The 20624-nt window shown below is 41.4% G+C and overlaps 1 protein-coding gene across 3 annotated transcripts in view; it reads right to left on the bottom strand.

The window, feature by feature from the left end:
- The window catches only part of BLM (BLM RecQ like helicase), a 526815-nt gene that overhangs the window by 136039 nt on the left and 370152 nt on the right, over positions 1-20624 (bottom strand). For all 3 annotated transcript variants that reach the window (XM_078682948.1, XM_078682946.1, XM_078682947.1), the window contains one exon: positions 1687-1882. In XM_078682948.1, coding sequence (XP_078539074.1) covers positions 1687-1882 — 196 coding nt within the window. The remainder of the gene's footprint in view (positions 1-1686; positions 1883-20624) is intronic.

Raw genomic sequence — 20624 nt, 5'->3', positions numbered from 1 at the left:
GAAGATGTTTTACTAGGCAAATGTTATACGACGTATTATACAATTATATGATATTAATGAATTCTATTATAAAATTATATGAATTATAAAAACATTGTCTGAATATATCCTCTGCAAAAATGCGCTTAAATATTAAGCAGCCACAACACTGGCCCCTATTCGAAAAAATACTTAAAAGTACACTGAAGTGAAGAGAGGACGATAGAAGTACAGTGACACCACACTCACTGCTCGCTCTCAGTTTGCAATACAGACGTGATGAAGATCATTATCACTGACGTCATTCATTTCGTGGCACTTAATGTGAAAGAAAGCAACGCTGCCTGCAGAGCTGTGTGTGATATCTTAACCTTCCCATTTCTAGCGTTCATACTTGTAACCTTCCCGTAACAAAGTTTGTTGGTCACCATATAGTTACATTGATTGTGCAACATGTGATATTTCGCGCAATGTTGTATGACGTAAATGGCATGTGGATAGGAGGGAAGTGCAAAAGGGGCAGATGAGAGCGGACACGGGGAGAAGGGGCGGGGTCCCACGGGTAGGAGGCAAGGGAACAGATGAAGGAAGGAAGGAGTAAGGACAAATAAAGGGACATGCATGATGCGATGAGAGTATAGATGGAAAAGACATAGAAATGTAGGAATATAAAGGACAGGCATGAGGTGACAAGAGGTCGCTGGTGTCAATTGCCCGAGGGTCGGGTCTCCGCTGAGGGGCATCTAACCAGCGGTCGGGTGCAGGGCGGAGAAGCTGGCAGGATGTACCAGGTCGCGATGACAGAGCTCGGGCGGGCAGTGGAGACCCCTCTACAGCTGCAGCTTCTTAAACAGTGACAGTGCCCGCCCCCTGTTATACCATTATACCAATAGCTCACAAGCTACTCGTATGAGAAGCCTGCTGTAGCTCTACAGAAACCTAGCAAGACACTGCTGCAGTTCCAGCTTTGAAGCTCTGCCGCAATCTTCATTGAGATCCAAATACAGCAGTGTTTTCCATAACGTTAATAACCCATCCCTAATTGGCAGCCTCCTCTTCTGTGGCTCTGGAAGAACTTATGAGGTTTTAGCCCTATGACTGCAGTCCCCTATTCTTATGTATACTTTCTGCAGTCTCATCCACTCTGGATCAACAATATCATATCACTAGCCACTAGTCTTGCACACCACTACCCTGATGCTCTGGCTTTGTAGTTCCCTCCTCTGAGACCCAGGTACTGCAGCTCTTCACCCTGCTCTACCAACATTCAATCTTTACAGCCCCTAACCTGTGGCACTGCAGCTTTGTTATAGGATCTTCTGACAAATGAACACTCGTGATCGGATACCTCAACCAAGCTATGGTGGTACAACTAATGAGCAGACACATCGACCCAGCACAGCTCAATTCCTATGAGGATCTGCACACGTCCTCTTACAACTGAGAGACTGTAATCCTATCTCCTGTGGTCTGTAACCTGCAGAGCCCTCCTGGGAGGCTTGTAGTTCCTTCTTGGAGGACCTGCTCATACCTTCAGTGCATCACCAGGGTTGCTAATACTTTGAGTGACATGTTGCAAGCCCCTCTTCAGACACTCTAGCTCATATACTTGGGTCTCTAAAGCCTCCATCCCCCTCAGGCTTTGGCCGTGCAGCCCACTTCACTGAGACTCTGAAGCCTCATCACCTGAAATCCTCGTTCACTCACTCGCGATCAGACGTCTCAGCCGAGTGACATCGTGGTAGGTATAGAAGAGCAGACACTGTGACATCTCGCCATCTCGCCCGGCGCGGCCTGACTCCTGGTAGTAGCCCTCTACAGACTTAGGCAGTGATGCATGGATGACGTAGCGCACATCGGGCTTGTCAATACCCATTCCAAAAGCAATTGTTGCACAAATAACCTGCCATCAAAACAGAGTTGTTATATGACAAACATCAAAATTAGTACAAGTAACACACAATAGTCATACATTTTCCATCCTCAGTGTTCATGGGATGTAGAGGCTGACAGACCTTGAAACAGGTAATTTTACCCGGTACAAAACATGCGAAAATCTGAAACCAAAACACATAATCCAAATCTGCATATCCCCCTTACAAAAGGCGATACAGTGAGTAACTTGCACTTACTGTTCAACCAGTCCCTTTTCCAAGAGACTCACGGAAATATTACAAGGCATCCACATCTGATGATGGTGTAGGATTATGTCATTTTGAACAAGTAACACCCACATTATAGAATACTACAGTGATTGTTCTGTGTCTGTGACAGAACCTCTGGAACCACACCTAAAGCCTTAACAGAAAGCAGAACATTTGTATTGCTGTCTAAAACTGCTAGAAAAAATAAAGGACAGGTCAAAGATTAGATAGAAGAATATGACCTTCTCCCGCAGCCCACCCACTGAAAAAAGGGCAGCCTGAGTGGCTAGGGAACAACGGACTCTTCAAAAAGGCCAAGAGTATTACAAGTATACTCAGGAATACGTGGCATCAAAGGACCTCCAAGTCAGTACTACAGTCTTAACAATTACTGAGAGGTCTCCTTAACTACAGGGAAGGAGAATTCAAGTTAGTGGCAGTCGGGTCAAACAAGCTCGCAAGACAAGGGACAGCAAGAACCAAACCCAAATGAATAAAAACAGGAGATAGGAACTGGCCGCACCTCCATTTCTGACTGTCTTTGTGCAAGTGGCCCACCCTACCAACAGAACCCGCAACCAACAGAAAATTATCATGTTGGTATTCCACAAAGAATCTCAATGTAGAACTACCACAATAGCAGAGCTTTATGCAATAACGAAGGACAGGACAGACCACAGAGAGATCCAAGCATGCAGGAGAGGAGGATTCCTGTCAACACACAATCACCTAGAGGATCTCAATGGAATCAAGGAAGCACAGCCAATATAGCTTTAATCAAAGCAAAACCAGAAAGAGCTTAAGAGTTATTGAATGTTATTCTACTCGTACATCATGTCATGAGAATATCCACTTAATTCATAAATAGTGAAATACTCCACTTTTGTGTAAGATCCTGGAAGACTTTACAGGGGAAAAGTATGTCTCTTTTTCATGCCTAACCAAATACAAGTTTTTTGTTTTTTTTAAAAGAAGCTTTTGTAAGACAGTTGGGTTAAACCTTAACATTGGCAATGTAGAAGGAATAGTCTTTAACCCTTCCCAATAAAAAGAAAAACAACAAAAAACTAAAAGTCAAACTAAGTGAGGAAATTGTTAGTACGCCTACACTCATCAAAAAGGGCTACTTACCAGTAACCTGGGTTCTCCAGCATTGTTATCTTTCATAGATTCACAAGTGTAGTGTAGCTCCTATTTTCCCAATAGGCTCTGCGCATTGGAATAGTACCTACAGCAGTAAAGGCCTAGACCAGACGTTAACTAGGTCTACTACTGTCGATACTAGACTTAATTTTTGGGTTTGCCAGCTAAGCTCAGAGTTCGCTAGAAACTTTCTCGAATGTTCAAGGAAGGAATTAACTCCCCTGATTAGACAAGAAGGGATTTAGTTTCTGACAACCATAGAACATGACAACTTTGCTCTCCCCTAATCAAGAGTCAATCTCATGAGTCGTGTGAGCACAAGGCAATTATTTTACTCAGTCAGTACGTGCATTCTTAGTCTCATCAGAATGTAGAGAAAAGGAAGAGACGGGCGTGTTCAATAAAAGATGTTATTTATTGATCAGTCTCTTTTCTCGTACAAGAGAAATGGATCGATATTATTGCAATACTTATAGTTAAGTAAAGTGCATACATTAGAAGCAATAGTATAAAATAATACTGTAAAAACATTGATATGGTTTCTGAGCCATATGATGTTTAAAATGATTAAAATATATTTACATACACATATACATTTGACTAAACGTACTCAACTGGTGTTTCTAAATACGCCTACCCCGTGTACCTGACCTAAGTCTAATGCGTGGGCGGGAATAGAAAGTTACAGTTTAAGTTAAGTTTGTTTTTGCCAAGTGAATAACTAAAGAATTCTCTAGGAGGGGTTATTCAGTTCTGTACCTGGAATTTAGGATGAATGAGGAATGGTATCTCTTTCTCTGCTCTCGATATTCCAGGCTGCCTGCGAGGGCTGCCCAGAAGCGCCGGTGCTGGGTCTCTCGGCTTGAGATAGCAGCGCGTCTCTCAGCGCGTCAGGAAGGCGGGGCTGCTGCCTGCGGGGTCTGCTTCTGCTCTCGGCTTCGGCAAGTATGGCTGCTCCGTCTTGTCACCACGCGTGTGTCTGCATAGGGCAAGGTCGGCAATATTTATACCTTAAAGGTGCCGAGATTGACGTAAGGATGGACATAGGTACGTCAATAAAGATGTCATACGACTTGCTCGTTAGCACATTCTTTTGCAAAAGTTCTCTGTGAAATCAAAACAATGGCCGCACGGATTTTCCAGGTTGTCATAGGTTTGATTTGTTATGAGAACGTCGTATGCCTTATCAGGGGCTGGAGGAATGTCGCTTGTCTAATTAGATCTCAAGCGTTATGACCTAATCAGATAACACGTTCCTGTGCCGTAGTGTGACTGCGTCAGATAACGGTATCTGCATCATGGGGGATTTCTTGCCTCATGGGCTGACTGTTAGTTAACTAGCTAGGTAGTTTAACCAGAATAGGGTCAGGAATAGGGGGATCGATTCAGAACCTATAGAAATACACGACACCCACTCCACGCTAACTATGGTCATATCTACTAATCTATGCATAGTATAACATAGTACAACATACTATAGAGTATAGTGTATACCTTACCACCCCAAAATACATAAATGCATTTCGAAATTTTCAAATATACTGAAAAATTGCAGTCATATATATTGTACGCACTTAAGCTATGAATTAAATGCAAAAGTAAACACGCATTGTAATGCATTATTGCTTTTTGGTATATGAGAAATACACATGAAATGGCTCTTAATATAGCTATACAGAAAGGAAGGTCGAGACCATTTCATCACATAATAAAATATTTGTGAACATACCAGCGGGCAGCTAAAGTCTATATAAAGTCTATAAAGTATCTAAAAATAGAAATCTTAGTTCTCTAGGAATAGTTTCTTACTTTAAGCAGAAGATCAATGTCCCGGGGAAAAAATATATAGAAAAATATTTTAAGGGCTTGCTGAAAAAAGTTGCTGTCCGTGAACTGGATTGTAATTGTTCATGTGACTTTATTTTTAAAGGTTGAAGGCCGAATTCAGGGAACGCCGTGTGCGAGTTTACTCAAAAGTCTCTATTTCTGTTCCGGAGAGAACATCATATCATTCAGGCTTTCGAAAAAACTGTCAACAGCTTCATGGGAAAGTTCCACTAAGTCGGAAATAGGTGTAACCATGCATTCGTGCGCATGATTGTCTCCATTGACATTCTGATTTGCATTGCTGACAGAAGGTCGTACCTGTTCGATGCTGCTTTCATCTTGAACTTCACTACTCTTCAATCGTAGTGGTGAAGATTCCAGGAATGCCGTCATCAGGATTGGCAGCCTTTGAGGGCAGCACAGTGCGTGAACCTTGGTAGGAACCAACAGTGTATCTGCATCCACCGGCGCATCCGATTGTAGCGTCAGACAGGTGTCTAACACGCATTCTTCTCCGCATAGCAGACACCTTAGTACAGGTAAAACACACCTTTGCCACATTGGTCGAAATGATAGAAACCAAGTCATGTTTAGGTCTCTAAGCCGGGAGAGTCCCAGGATTTTTGATATCCGGTCCCGGTATCCAATGGCTAGGATCGTATCTTCCATTGTCGCGAGAGTTTGATCTGTGACATGGGTTGCCATAACGAAAAATAAGGACTAGGAATAGGATTCCTGCAATTAGTCCCAGGATCAGGGGAAGTCCGCCAAAAATCGAATGGACGAAATCTGGAAAAATACCCAGTATGGCTTTGAATGGTGTTAATGCCATCGAAAATACTGTCTTAAATACCTTTGAGACCCCAGTGGTATCAGAAATATTTAAGATTTCGCTCAGGATTTCCGCGAAATGTACGGGGGAATTAGTTGATAATAATGTATGTATCTCTGCAGTCGTCCTTGCGACTTGTAGATCATACGTTTCTTTAGATGACGTGAGCCTTGTAGGCGTCTGAAGAAGCACTGTTTTCATTCTGCTTAAAGTGTCTATTCGAATAGAAGTAATTTTCAAACCGGGCCATGCCCTTGCCTCCCTGTCTGGTAAGGAGCTGGGGAACAAAGAACGTCCACAGCACTTGACCTTCGCCGTCGTGGTGACGAGATAAGGAGTCCCGGGCATAAGACTACAACATCTGCGGTCTACAATAAGAATGTAACTCCCATTATAGAGTCTTTGAAAGAATGGTTCTATTTCAGTTGCAGGTGCGCCTTGCTGGTGACATGAAAGGTTGTATGAATTCCCTTCACAGGCTCCGTGCAAACTAATACCGTTACACAGAAGCGTGCCGCTTAGTGACATAGCACAATTGTTGCCACTAAGAAACACTTTCTGTCCTTTGTTACTGACACATGCATGTGAATAGGGCAGGTTCCAAGTTGTTTTAAGGTACCCCTTTCCCAATTTCTCGTACATGCCAGCCTGTATATATTTTTGGCAGTATTGAAACCTGAAGGTTGAGATTGGAATATTTATGATTCCGTGGATTATCCATTCACTGACAGGTCGTTCTGACATTGTCATTGGTAATCTTTCTAGTTTTTCAATGCTCAAGATTGTATAATCAGCACCCTTCTGCGCCATACCGATTTGTCTATCAGTAAGGTTAAAGATTTGGAATAGTGACGTTGTGTTGATTAAACGCCAAGGCACATAGCCTGAACGCAGATTTTGTAACGTCCAGCCAAGCTGTACAATAGAGCGCAATTGTGACTGACCATGTTGTAATAACAGTAAGTCTTGCGATAATATATCGATTGCTGAAGACACAATGCTGTCCAATGAAAATATTCTGGAGGACAGAGTCATTAACCCATTGTCCACTACAGAAAGTGATTTTTCCAAATTAATACGATCAATTTCACGTATTCTCTCTGCTGTTTCAATTTGAGTAACCTTCCAGGCCTCATTGTATGCTGCATATACAGAGGCTGCTATGAAACGCTTTTGACGCTGTTTGCGTGGTCCCAGTATGAAATCACGCAAGTCAGCACCATCAGTAAGTAAAGTTAGGTGTTGCTTAATTTCAGGCAGTGTGGAAGTTTGTAGCCATTGAAGGCATAATTTGCCCACACTGTAGGTTGTTATTATCCCTGGGTGATGTCTTTGAGGATATCTAGGGTCTGGCCTGGTCATTTTGAAACCCTGTGTTTTATTCAGGAATCTATCTTGACAGTTATTTGTATCTGTGGGCCAGATCAACCATTGTTTCCAATCAGGATGTGTTCTGTTTTGGTTAAGTATATGGCTTATGTCTATTTCTTCATCTGTATCAGAGTTATTGCTAAACATTGTTGGCTTTGGAATAGACAGGTTATTTAAATCTTTGATTTTGGCTAAGCCAAGACAGGTGGTTTGTTGAACAGTGTCATTTAAAAATATCATTTGTTCTGGGATCATGCAGGCTCTAAACAAAGCTTCTATACCCTGTACTTGCCATTCTTTTGTACCCCAAACACTTTTCAAATCAACATTTTTGTCCCAATAATCAAATCCAAATGTATTCATTTTTTCAAAGAATGAATCTGAATATATCAATTTTGTGTTGGTTATCATGGTTTTCATCCCTGTCTTGTTTGACAATTTGTAATAAAATGTTTCAGCATTAGTTATGTTAAAACCTGAAAAATATGAATATTTGTCATAAACGGTTCTAGAGCTCCCTTTTGGAGGTGTAGCACAATGTTCCCATTGATTATAATTTAAAACATTTCTAGGTTGTGCAGATTTATGCAAGAAATGGTTACCATAATGGTTATAGCAATACATACTATCATAATTTGTAGAACCTTGCAAATAATCATGTTTTGTAAATTTAGCAGACATTACTAAGTCAGACATCATATTGTTTATACTTTCAAAGTCCCAATCATCAGCAAATGAGTTTGGTTTTGCAAAGTCACTCAAGGAGATCTTGATTTGGTGTGGATATTTCAGGATCTCGACCGGACCATAAATTTCATAGTCAGTGTTGTCCCAGGCTACCCCACCAGGTATTGGAATTGCTGTGAAGTTGGCTGAAGAAAGTTCTGAAGAAAGTTCTCGTTTCTCGACGTGTGAAGATGTGTGTGGTTTGAGGACCAAGTTGATGTTCTGACTTGCTGTGTCCATTTTAGCATATTTTCCCTCAATGAAGCGTCCCAAGGTAAATACCATGATGAGCCAAAGTATGAGGATAAATGCACCAAAACCCACCCAAAATTCAATCCATGGAGTAACCAGATATGTTTCTTTCAGTTGTTTCAAAAGTTCCTTAGCTTTGTCTTTAAAGGATTTTGATGATGGCTGTGTCTTTTGTTCGCTGAAACCTTCAGAGGAATCATCGAAGTTGATGAAGTAACCAGATGCAGTTCTGTCAATTGTTCCAATTGGTTCAGGATTTTTGTTTCTTGCATTTTCACTTGGAACTTCATTGTAGATTGGTGTGTCTCTGCTAAATGTCTTTATTTGGGTTTTCAGAGGTCTGAGTTCTATTGCATTGTTGCATAGTCCTTGTTGTTCTTCTTTAGGCGTTTCGAATGTGATGAGCCTCTTTGTTAGGACCTCTGTACTGGTAGCAAACCTTGGTGTTCTGCTACTTATTGGGAGTCCACTTGGCCTACTGTTTGTTATCGGCCACATGTTGTGGTTTTACCAGGTCGATGGATACAACTCGGTTCTCCTTTTTTCCAGCAAGTGGCGGTAGTACAACTGATCTTGTCCCGTTGACAGACAAGACAGGAACTGCTTTTCTGTAAGAAGGCCCAAATTCCTTCTTTACCGCGATCTTCTCCCTGACTAGATCCCCGACTTTTGGAATCCAGACAGGTCTTGCTGGGACAGGTGGTGATTCTTCAGTGGTTGTTGGCTGTTGTTTCAACTGTATGTTGCTCAGGTCTTTTCTTGTTTTGTTTAAGTCCTGCAAAATAGCCAAACGGTCTTTGACATCAAAGGTTTTTTCTATTACCACTGAAGTCTGACTATCAAGGTCAGAGATCAACATCCTAGTTCCGAATAATAATTCGTACGGACTGAATCCCTTCAGAGAATTTCTTGGCAAGTTATTTAGACTACGTTGGACACTTATTAGATGTTTGACCCACCCAGCTCCCGAACCTAATGTCCTTTCCATTATAGATTGCTTTCTGCCTTGGTTTTTTCTTTACACCATCCCATACCCTCAGGAAGGAAGTGAGAAGATTCCCGCTGGGCTGTGCTCATTTGGCCATTCTTTCCCCCCCCCGGCTGGATTGCCTGAGTGAAAAAAAATGGTCGAACGTAGCATGCTCTTAGCGTATATGCCATTTAGACTCGCAAATCTTGTATAACAGTCCGGACGTCAGCCGAGTGCTGTGGATCTACATTATAAGTGGAACTAGCCTGTGTATGTTAATCGCAAGCCATTCTTTTTGTTGGTAATATTATCTGCCTTGATACGACGAGGTATTAAACTGCTTCTCTCCCCACTGCGATCTCTGTTGCAGTTTGGGCAGTTTTTTACAAACATGGTGTAGTGCAGGCTCATGCCTGGCCACCAGTACCGTGATTGTAATTCTTCCAGAGAATCTTTTAATTTAAGGTGTCTGAGACCCTCGCCCATGTGTGCGTCTGCGATTAACAAGTGTCTCCTGTCCATGTTTGGAATCACTCTATCCCCCACTCCAGGGATTCGAGCAAAAGGGACGGAGTTTGCATCGATTATGTATGTATAATTGAGTGGATAGTTGATCGGTAACGCTGAGCAGTCGCCTTTTAATGACGTTTTCACCGCCAGCAATGTTTCACCGTCAATGTATTTTAATGTACGCTTTTTTCGATCTACGGGAGCCGGTTTACTGGCTGCCGCTGCGGCTGTTTCAGCCAATGAATTCCCTACAACGTGAACGCCATCACGCTGATGACTCAGTGAGTGAGTCACGTGAGTCTTTGGTAGTTCTTTTTTCAAAAGAGCTACTTGTTCCCAGAGAAGTCTCTGCTTTATTGGTGCATCTGTGTCATCTTTGTAACCGTTCTGAATCCATGTCTGCAAATCCTTGTTATATGCTTTGACGCAGAAATATGAATCTGACACTATAAGTGTCGGGAATTCGCGATCCGCATTATCTAGCGCCATTTTCAAAGCTATTATTTCAGTTTGTAGTTCTGAATTAGTTTCTACTGAGTGTGATTTTGTTAATAGAGGTCTTAGTTTACCTCCGCGCCACACTTCTTTTGTGATCTCACATGTGGGATTGTATGCATGTTCTCCCCAAACGGAGGGTTGAGCATGTCCGTCTGTATAGATTACACAGGCGTAATGTCGTAGAGGCAGAATGTCGATTGGCAGAGGATACGTCTTTTCATATTTTAGATTTTTTAATTCTTCTAGTTCTGGATCAAAGTAGTAGTATACTTTGTCCGTTGTAATTGAATTCACCCATTGTATCCATTCTGGATCCAATGTTGTTGATGGTAAATTACACGGTGTTGTTAATGCCTCAAAGGCTGATTCAGCTGTTCTGACTGTGATATGTCTACCGTCAGCTATGTCTTTTTCTCTAGCTATTGCGGTTTGAACTGCTTGAACAATTTTTCCTTTGTTGCTGAATCTCTGTTCAGCTTTTGTGTACAAGTGTGATTTGAATGCAATTGGTACCTTTTCTCCCTCATTAGAGGTCAGGTATGTGAATCCGCATCTCCCTGGGATGACTCGGATCACAAGGTTGCGTGTATTATCACGGGTTTCTAATTTTGTCTTAATTAGCATGTCTGTTTGTAAGGATCTCAAAATTTCTGTGTGTGTTTGAGTCCAACTGGATCTTTTAAAGTCTGGTTTAATTAGATCGTAAAGGGGTTTCACCCTTTCTGCGTAATTTGCAATGTATGTTCTTCCGAAATTTAGGAAGCCTAAAATTGACTGTAGGTTTTTTAGTGTTTTAGGAGCTTGGATAACGGCACATTTCTCTAGGAAATTGTCTGCCAGGCTTTTACCTTCACTTGATAGCTCATATCCTAAGAATAGGACCGTCAGATGGGCAATTCTGGACTTTTTGAAGTTGAATTTGTAACCCTCTGCAGCGAAACCAAGTATTATGGTGTTCACTCTTTTCAAGTGAGTCTCCAAGTCATCATCTGTTAAGTAAATGTCATCGACATAAGATAATGCTTCATCATCATATAGTTGTAGTAATTCTGTTACTCTCGCTGAGAATACCCCCGGGCTGTTCTTGTACCCCTGGGCTAACCGACAGAATTGTTTTTGAGTGCCATTTACTGAGAAAGCTGTTAAATATCTGCTCTCTGGTGCTATGTTTTGACAAAAGAATCCATTGGAGATGTCCAAGGTTGTTTTGTATTTTTTGCGCACTATGTTATTCATTAGTGCAGCACTGTGTGAGTTTTGCACTGCAAAAGATTTGCAACATGTGTTAAGGTGTCGGTAATCCAAAACTAGGCGATATGAATTGTCTGGTTTGGAGACCGGAAACAAAGGATTGTTCATTTGTGAGGTGCAAGTTTCAATCACCCCCTGGTATTCTAGCTGATCTAGTATTTCATTTACTTGTTTTTTAGCTTCTTGCTTAATTGGGTACTGCCTTTGTGCAGTTGGTTGTGATTTTAACTGGATTTTGTGAGGAGGAGAATCCTCATCCCATCCTACATGATTTTTATATAAAGCAGGTGCTAAGGCCACTGCCCACTTTCTAGCAAGTGTATATTTTTTATGAATAGTCATTTGATTCGAGAAGGCAGGCATAATTACTTCTTCGCCATGAGGGCACTCCCTGACAAACTCTGGTGGCCAGTCTTTTTCAGCTAGAAGGATGTCATAACCCTTGGAGAGGTTATCCCAAAATAGTCCCCTTATTTTCCTAGTCTTATCTCCCTCTATACGTAATGTTATCTCGTATATTTTGTGGGGCTTGCTAACTCTGGTATCTGCAGTTTCCACTTGAAGGTATTCATTCGTGTCCACTGTCTCCAGATGATTCATAAGGACTTTGCGAGCTATGCTCACCTCTGCTGCGCTGTCTAGCATTGTCTGAGCCCACTCTCCGTTTTTCAGTTGTGTCCTCAGTATTCTCGGCATTGTTAACTACCTTGATACTGGCTACCTTCTTTTTTGGAAATTGTGATTTCTTTTTCAGTTGAGCAGGTTCCTTGTCTTTGGACTTGGCGTGCTCTTCTGATCGTCCTCTTCTTTCCGATTTCTGCGAGGAATTCTGAAAAGATTGAGAGGGACGTGTATCAATGTCTTGATATCTATCAGGTTTTTTAATATTATCCCTATTTCTAAGGTTATATCTATTCCCAGAGGGTTCACTCTGGGGTGACCTTTGTCTCGGGTTTGGAGATTTCTCTCTTCGCCTAGGAGACCTTCCTCTGGACTGGAATTTCTTTTCTTTAGGATTGGATTGTTTGTTCCCATCCCAGTTCTTTTTTGGTGAATTATTATTATTATTAAAAAACATTTTTTCTGGACTTGTAGTCAGTTGCGGTTTTACTGGTATTCCACCTAGACTATCTCTGCCTAGTTCTTCATAGGATTTTTCTATGATTCTGGCAATTTCAGCTGGTTGGTCTGCTATATCTGTCTCTTTTAACCTCTGGCGGATCGCCACGTTTGCTGCTTCACCTTTTATGTTGGCTAATAATATAGCCGAGACCTGCTTGAAGTCTTTCAGTAATTTCATACCAAGAGTTAAAGCAGGTTCTGGACCGTATTCATCTTGAATTTGTTTTAGCACATCTGGTATCACCGAAATGGATGGAACACCGTGCGTTTTTGTATAGATGGAAGCAAAGACTGTACCCCAAGTGTCACAGTCCTCAATGTGTGGTGCGATTCCCATTGGGAGACATATAGTCAGAATCCTGTGTTTTTCTAATGGGGTGGTGTCAGGAAACACCGCCTCTATTTGGGTAATTTTCTGTGCCAACCAGAATGGTATTTGTTCCCGTTTAGCTGGAACTTTACCTAGGCAGGATTGGATGTTCTGTGGTGTAATTTTATTTGTGTTCCCCTGGTGAGGGGTCAGCTGTGGTAGTTTAATCGCTGGCTGAATTGTTGAAGTCCGCATTACATACTGAACTAATTGTCTATGAATTTTTAGTAGTTGTTTTAGCTGTATTAACAGCTCTGCTGCAGGCATTCTTTCGATGTCTGGATGTGGTGTGTATCCGGCTAGGACCGGCCACGTTGCTCCTGGTCTTCCTAAAGGACCGAGCCTTGTAATGTGATTGTTATGTTTTAGGGCGCCATCAAATAAGAGCAAATGCTCTTGGAATTTGAGTGGTACTTCCACCTCCTCGAAAGGAGTGTACGTTTCAGGAGGTTCCTCTACTTTGTAATAGTGGAAGTACTTTGTTACAGCATTTGCTGCTGGAAAATGTATCCATGTATAGTATACCTCTGTCTGCCGATATTCGTGTGCCTCAATTACGAATATGACTGTGCCACCTCTAGGTGTCAGTCCATTTTCTATAAGTTTTAAGGTTATAGATCTCCTTTTGGCGACCTGGATGAGTATTATATCCGGGTCTGCTGTTTGCATGGTAGCATCAGCATCTGCTATTTCAGTAGCTAATCTAATTGCCTCTCTTTCATCATCACTCTCTGCCATTTTACAGACAGGATGGTATTATGTTTGTTTGCAGATCAGGTTTCTTATGGAAACAGAGATTAGATGCACAATATTCTGGAACTGTTTTATCCTTCAACGTTGACTAGACCAAGAACCATACATAGGAGTTCCCTCCTGCGAGGTTTTGGAGGATATAATAACCTTTCACCCACTCCAGACGTCTTTGGAGTATTTGGGAAAAGGGGTCTGAGTGAGAAAGCACGACTGAGTTACTCTAAATGTCTTACGTTAGTTTTATCGCCCTTTCCAAACGCGTTGGGCGCCATGTAGTGTAGCTCCTATTTTCCCAATAGGCTCTGCGCATTGGAATAGTACCTACAGCAGTAAAGGCCTAGACCAGACGTTAACTAGGTCTACTACTGTCGATACTAGACTTAATTTTTGGGTTTGCCAGCTAAGCTCAGAGTTCGCTAGAAACTTTCTCGAATGTTCAAGGAAGGAATTAACTCCCCTGATTAGACAAGAAGGGATTTAGTTTCTGACAACCATAGAACATGACAACTTTGCTCTCCCCTAATCAAGAGTCAATCTCATGAGTCGTGTGAGCACAAGGCAATTATTTTACTCAGTCAGTACGTGCATTCTTAGTCTCATCAGAATGTAGAGAAAAGGAAGAGACGGGCGTGTTCAATAAAAGATGTTATTTATTGATCAGTCTCTTTTCTCGTACAAGAGAAATGGATCGATATTATTGCAATACTTATAGTTAAGTAAAGTGCATACATTAGAAGCAATAGTATAAAATAATACTGTAAAAACATTGATATGGTTTCTGAGCCATATGATGTTTAAAATGATTAAAATATATTTACATACACATATACATTTGACTAAACGTACTCAACTGGTGTTTCTAAATACGCCTACCCCGTGTACCTGACCTAAGTCTAATGCGTGGGCGGGAATAGAAAGTTACAGTTTAAGTTAAGTTTGTTTTTGCCAAGTGAATAACTAAAGAATTCTCTAGGAGGGGTTATTCAGTTCTGTACCTGGAATTTAGGATGAATGAGGAATGGTATCTCTTTCTCTGCTCTCGATATTCCAGGCTGCCTGCGAGGGCTGCCCAGAAGCGCCGGTGCTGGGTCTCTCGGCTTGAGATAGCAGCGCGTCTCTCAGCGCGTCAGGAAGGCGGGGCTGCTGCCTGCGGGGTCTGCTTCTGCTCTCGGCTTCGGCAAGTATGGCTGCTCCGTCTTGTCACCACGCGTGTGTCTGCATAGGGCAAGGTCGGCAATATTTATACCTTAAAGGTGCCGAGATTGACGTAAGGATGGACATAGGTACGTCAATAAAGATGTCATACGACTTGCTCGTTAGCACATTCTTTTGCAAAAGTTCTCTGTGAAATCAAAACAATGGCCGCACGGATTTTCCAGGTTGTCATAGGTTTGATTTGTTATGAGAACGTCGTATGCCTTATCAGGGGCTGGAGGAATGTCGCTTGTCTAATTAGATCTCAAGCGTTATGACCTAATCAGATAACACGTTCCTGTGCCGTAGTGTGACTGCGTCAGATAACGGTATCTGCATCATGGGGGATTTCTTGCCTCATGGGCTGACTGTTAGTTAACTAGCTAGGTAGTTTAACCAGAATAGGGTCAGGAATAGGGGGATCGATTCAGAACCTATAGAAATACACGACACAAGCTTAAATGAATCACCAGACTAGGAACCCGTGGTAATCAATTTACATACTGCTACACGCAACAACACTGAAATAGACTACATACAGCCCATCCACATAACTTGTGACCTGAAATTCAGCAAATCTGCTGAAAGGGCACACAAATCTTCCCCTTACAGAGGCTTCCAACTACCAGATTACTAGCTTGTCACAGTATATTATCGATCAAGCAGGAGCCTCGTAAATTTATGAAAGATGCTAATGCTGGAGAGCCAAAGTTAGAGGTAACCTTTCCTTCTCCAGCACAGTATCTATCATTGATTCACATGCTTAAAGTAAGAAGTTAGAGCATTGAAGTGAACAGAGGTAAATGGAAATGAGCCTCACCTTATGAAAACACGTTCTGGACCACTGCTCGTCTCAATGCTTCTACTTTTCTTGTGAGAATATTGATGCAGCAGTGCATCACGAAAACTTGTGCTATTTTCGTGTTATTCTTTATATCACTGCTTTACAAATTTCCTTAAAGGAGATGTCAGCAAAGAGAGCAGTTGTTACTTCTAGTTGAGAGAGCCATGATTGCCCGTTCCGTTCATGGTGGCACGAATCAGCTTTATATGGTAAACAATCCATCTTGCTAGTTTTTGCTCTATCATTGGTTTACCCTTATTTCATGGATCACTAGCTATGGATAACTAGCTAGTTGATGAAAATCCTCGATACTTCGAAGATGACATCTGAGACATGAATTAATGTTCAGCAAACTAAGGGTTGTTTCAGGTGCCATGCTGAGCCTTGAAAAATATGTTGCATGGAAATATTTGCATTTAAATGAGAAGATGCTGGAACCATGGGCATGAACCCAGGATTTGTAAATAATATTAGTTTGTCACTGGAGAAACGCATATATATTTACAAGAGAGAGCTTGCAACTTACTCTTCTAGTTGACCGTATTGCTAGTAAGAATGCAGTCTTCAATGAAAATAGACTCTTTATGAATCAGTTCAAAGGATGGTCTCATGACTGCTGTCAAAACAGTATTTATCTTCCAAACTAGCAATAATTTCGTTTATAGAGGAAGTGATGTGAATACACTCCTCATGAATTCTTTAATGAGACATTCTGAGAATACAGAAGGCTTTTGGGTGTTTTAAGATTAAGAAACCTTGAAATTGTTGCAAGGTTGCATAGCCCTAATTGAGGGATATCAGAGGCCTGACTTGGCTAATTTATAAGGTAAAAATTAGCAAGGTGAGAAAATATTTGATTTTATGATTATATATTAGTTATTGTTCTAGCCACCACAAAAATCTGCATGCAGTCCTCGGAAGTAGGTGGTACAACTATATCAGATAACTCGCCAAGACTCCTATGATGTCCTCTGCTTGCAGGAGACCCATATATCGGTGGGAGATAAAGAGCTGTTAAAGATACCCGGCTATAATATTCTCGCTGTAACAACGCAAACGTCCAAAACACGTGGGGTTGCTATTTTTTCAAAAGCATTCTTGGGCCAACCTAGGCGCAGACTGGCTGATCCCCATGGTAGATGGGTTATAGTACAACTTGACCTAGGTATCACCATCTGCTCGGTCTACGGGTCGAACCTAGACGACCCCCAGATATTTCAAGAACTTGAGTTAGAATTGGCATCCTGGACAGGCTCATTAGTTTTCTGTGGAGATTTTAATGTAGCTTTGGGTGCTACATTGAATAGTCAATCACATCAGACTTATAAGGGGCGTAAACCTAAGGTTTATAGGGCAGTAAGGCAACTTATGGATAGCCATAACTTAACTGACGTCTGGGATTTGAAGAACAGAAACGATCCTGGATATACATATTTTTCTTTTCCCCACAATAAGTATGTCAGGATCGATTATATAACGGCATCTACGGAAAATGCTGCAAATTTGATGATAGCTAAGTCCCCTAAAACACTATCAGACCACAATGCGCTTATCCTTACTCTTGATATCACCAAATATAAGAGACCTTACTATCAGTGGTCATTCGATCGAGAGCTTCTGGTGAACAGGGAGTATGTAACTCACATAACACTCTGGGCACAGGAATTTTTTGATTGTAATCAGTACAGCGCCTCTAGATCTGTGGTCTGGGACTGCTATAAAGCAACCCTAAGGGGAAAGACTATCGCCTACGTGGCTAAACGTAAAAAGAACCAGGACAGCTTAAATCTACAACTTAATTTGGAATTAGCAAGCTTAGAGGCGCAGCACGCCACTAAGATACATCGAGGGGAAGATAGTCAGAGTACTTTGCGAAAAATATAAGTCCTCAAGACAGAGATCAATAGTGGCCTAACACAAAAAGCAGCAGAAACTTTCTAGGCAAATCAAAGAAACATCTATGAGAATAGGGAAAAGGTGGGAAAACAACTTTCCCTTCGAACACGCCAGAAACAATCTCATAATGCTATACAAACTATTGACTTTGAGGGGCAGAAATATACTTCATCTGTTGACATTGCAGGGGCCTTCCAACGTTACTACCAAAAACTCTATCAAAATGAAGATCAACAGACGGTAGCAGATATAAAAACTTTCTAAGTAACTGGCTTTTACACTCGGAGTTAACTAGGACGATTGATGATTTAACTAGGGAAGATCTTGAAAAGGAAATCTCAATTACCGAGCTTGAAATGGCACTTTTAGAGCTATCCAATGGAAAAGCCGCAGGTCCAGATAAAATCCCGTTGGACCTCTATAAAATACTTGGGAAGAAGATTATGCCCTATTTATTAGATTTGTTTCTTGGAGTGGAATATCGTGGCATTGCACCTGAATCTTGGAAATGCACAAATATAGCCATCTTTCCCAAAAAAGGAAAGTCTCTTGAGCTGCCATCTTCATACCGTCCTATATCGCTTATAAACTCTGATTCGAAACTTTATGCCAAGATTCTCGCTAACCGGCTCAGCAGGGTTATTGAGCATCTGGTCTCCCCGTGGCAGCATGGCTTCATTCCCGGCAAGGGTACAACAGATCATACCCGGAGAGCCATTTCCCTATTTGACATCATGGGAACAACGGGGGGCCGGATTTCAATGATCCTGCTTGACGCCGAGAAGGTCTTTGACCGAGTGTCTTGGCAGTTCCTGTGGGGAGTTTTGGAACTAAACAACTTCGGAGAGGGTCTTATCAAATCTATCAAAGCACTTTATGCAGAGCCTAAGGCCAAACTCACCATTGGCGGTATCGAGTCAGAGTTTATTAATATCCAAAGGGGCACGAGGCAGGGGTGCCCGTGCTCCCCAATCTTATTCGCCCTTTACATTAACCCACTAATATCAAAACTACTTACCTCCACCTTAATAGAACCGGTGAAAGTTGGCATATTTAACACTAAAATTCTAGCCTACGCCGGTGACGTGGCGGTATTAACACCTAACCCCACTGAGGCAATTCAGGAGATCGAGCAAATCACCCAGACCGTTGGTTCTTACTCAGGGTATTCCCTGAATAGGGATAAAACAATGGGGTTATGCACAGGAAATACTACATTTGAGAGCCCTTATAGAGTCAACCAGGCTACATATCTAGGGGTGTCTATCTCCTAATGTTAAGGAAATCAACCAACTTAATTATGATCCGCTGGTTAAGAAAATTAAAAAGACCTCATTAGAGTAAATAACCTTCATTTGTCATAATTAGGTAAGGGGAATTATCCCAAAAGGAATGTTTTTCCAAAAATACTATATTTATATCGAGCGATTCCGCTAATGGTTGAGGACAATATCATTAAAGTTTTAGATTCTTGTATGTCTAAATTTATATGGAATTATGGGAAAATCAGGAGAGCGTTGCAATTTCTGACATTACCACATGACAGGGGACTGCTGGCCTTTCCAAACTTGACACTATATTTATGGGCAACTCTTCATCAGCAAATGGCCCCCTTGTTTAATACCAAACCTAATATTGTTCCCGTAGCAGATCAGTATATACCCTCGATCTATGAATTGATATTAGGGGACAAAGCCAGAGGGTTGCTATTAAGGCAGGTAGAACTGTCGTATTTAAAAAAAAAAACAAATTTAAGGTCATTATTGATGCATGGAAGATCTGGAAACATACATCAAGATACCTAGCAATACCAAAATACACTAAATATACTCCTCTCTGGCATAGGTCGATTTTACCAGCATATCTTAATGATAGCACCTCTAGAAAATGGGAGAACTCAGGGATTGTGACTCTGAGTAATTTCTTTGGCCATGGACCTACAGCGACATTTGAGGGCTTACAGCAAAAATTCTCGATCCCCCCTACTGATTACCTAAAATATATCCAAGTTTATACTAGTATTCAGCACTGCTTACCAAGAATTCAATTAGAAAGTATTCCTTTCTTTGAAATTATTGATAGGCGGACCACTAGGATAGGGACTATATATGAAATACTGATGAAAAACCTTAGTGACGATCTGGAGCGTGTTGAGAGAGGATGGGCAACAAAATTAGATAACCCAAATATAGATATTGACACCTCATTGATATTGTCCTCCAAACTGTTTTTAGCGTCCAACCTCAAAGCTCTGTATTATAGAACGATATACGATCTCTATTATACACCTTCAAACTTATTCACTTGGGGCTTACGGCCTAATGATGATTGTCCAAGATGTGGTCGGCTCCCAGCGAATCTTACCCATATGTTTGCTGAGTGCCCTAAATTAGACCTAATTAAAAAGATGATCTCTGAATATTGGACGGAAATTTTTGGGCACGAATTAAGAACTTCATTGACTGTGTATGTTCTAGGTCATGATGAATCTCTGGGGTACAGCAGGGAGGAAGTAATGTCTGTGTTTATAGGCACGGCAGTGCTCCGAATCATACTGGCTGCCCGTTGGAAAGAGCCTGAGGCACCTACCTTTCAAATGTGGTTAAGCCGGTTTTTGGGGATTTACAAACAAGAACTAGCTATTTATAAAACTAGAGGAAGAAAATCAAGAACTATCGGGGCCCAGATTTGGGCTCCTATTACTAAATGGTATGATAACAAAAGAGGCTCTTAGGCTCCCCGAATGATAGAACTATGAGCCTTATAGTCTTATCACGATATTGCCTCTGATCTGATCTTCCTTCTTGTTTTTTTTTCCCCCTATAATGTAAGATTATGACTCTTTTACTTATGATGTTTTTATTGGTCATTAACTACTGATGATATAATATATATGAACTGATTGTTTTGGTTGTATTGATATATCTATTTTGATCTTGCTC

The sequence above is a fragment of the Lissotriton helveticus genome, chromosome 3_1 (genome assembly GCF_964261635.1).
Source record: "Lissotriton helveticus chromosome 3_1, aLisHel1.1, whole genome shotgun sequence".
NCBI classification, from domain to species: Eukaryota; Metazoa; Chordata; class Amphibia; order Caudata; family Salamandridae; genus Lissotriton; species Lissotriton helveticus.
Note: the sequence above shows the minus strand (reverse complement) of the source record. Positions and strands in the feature narration are given on the sequence as shown.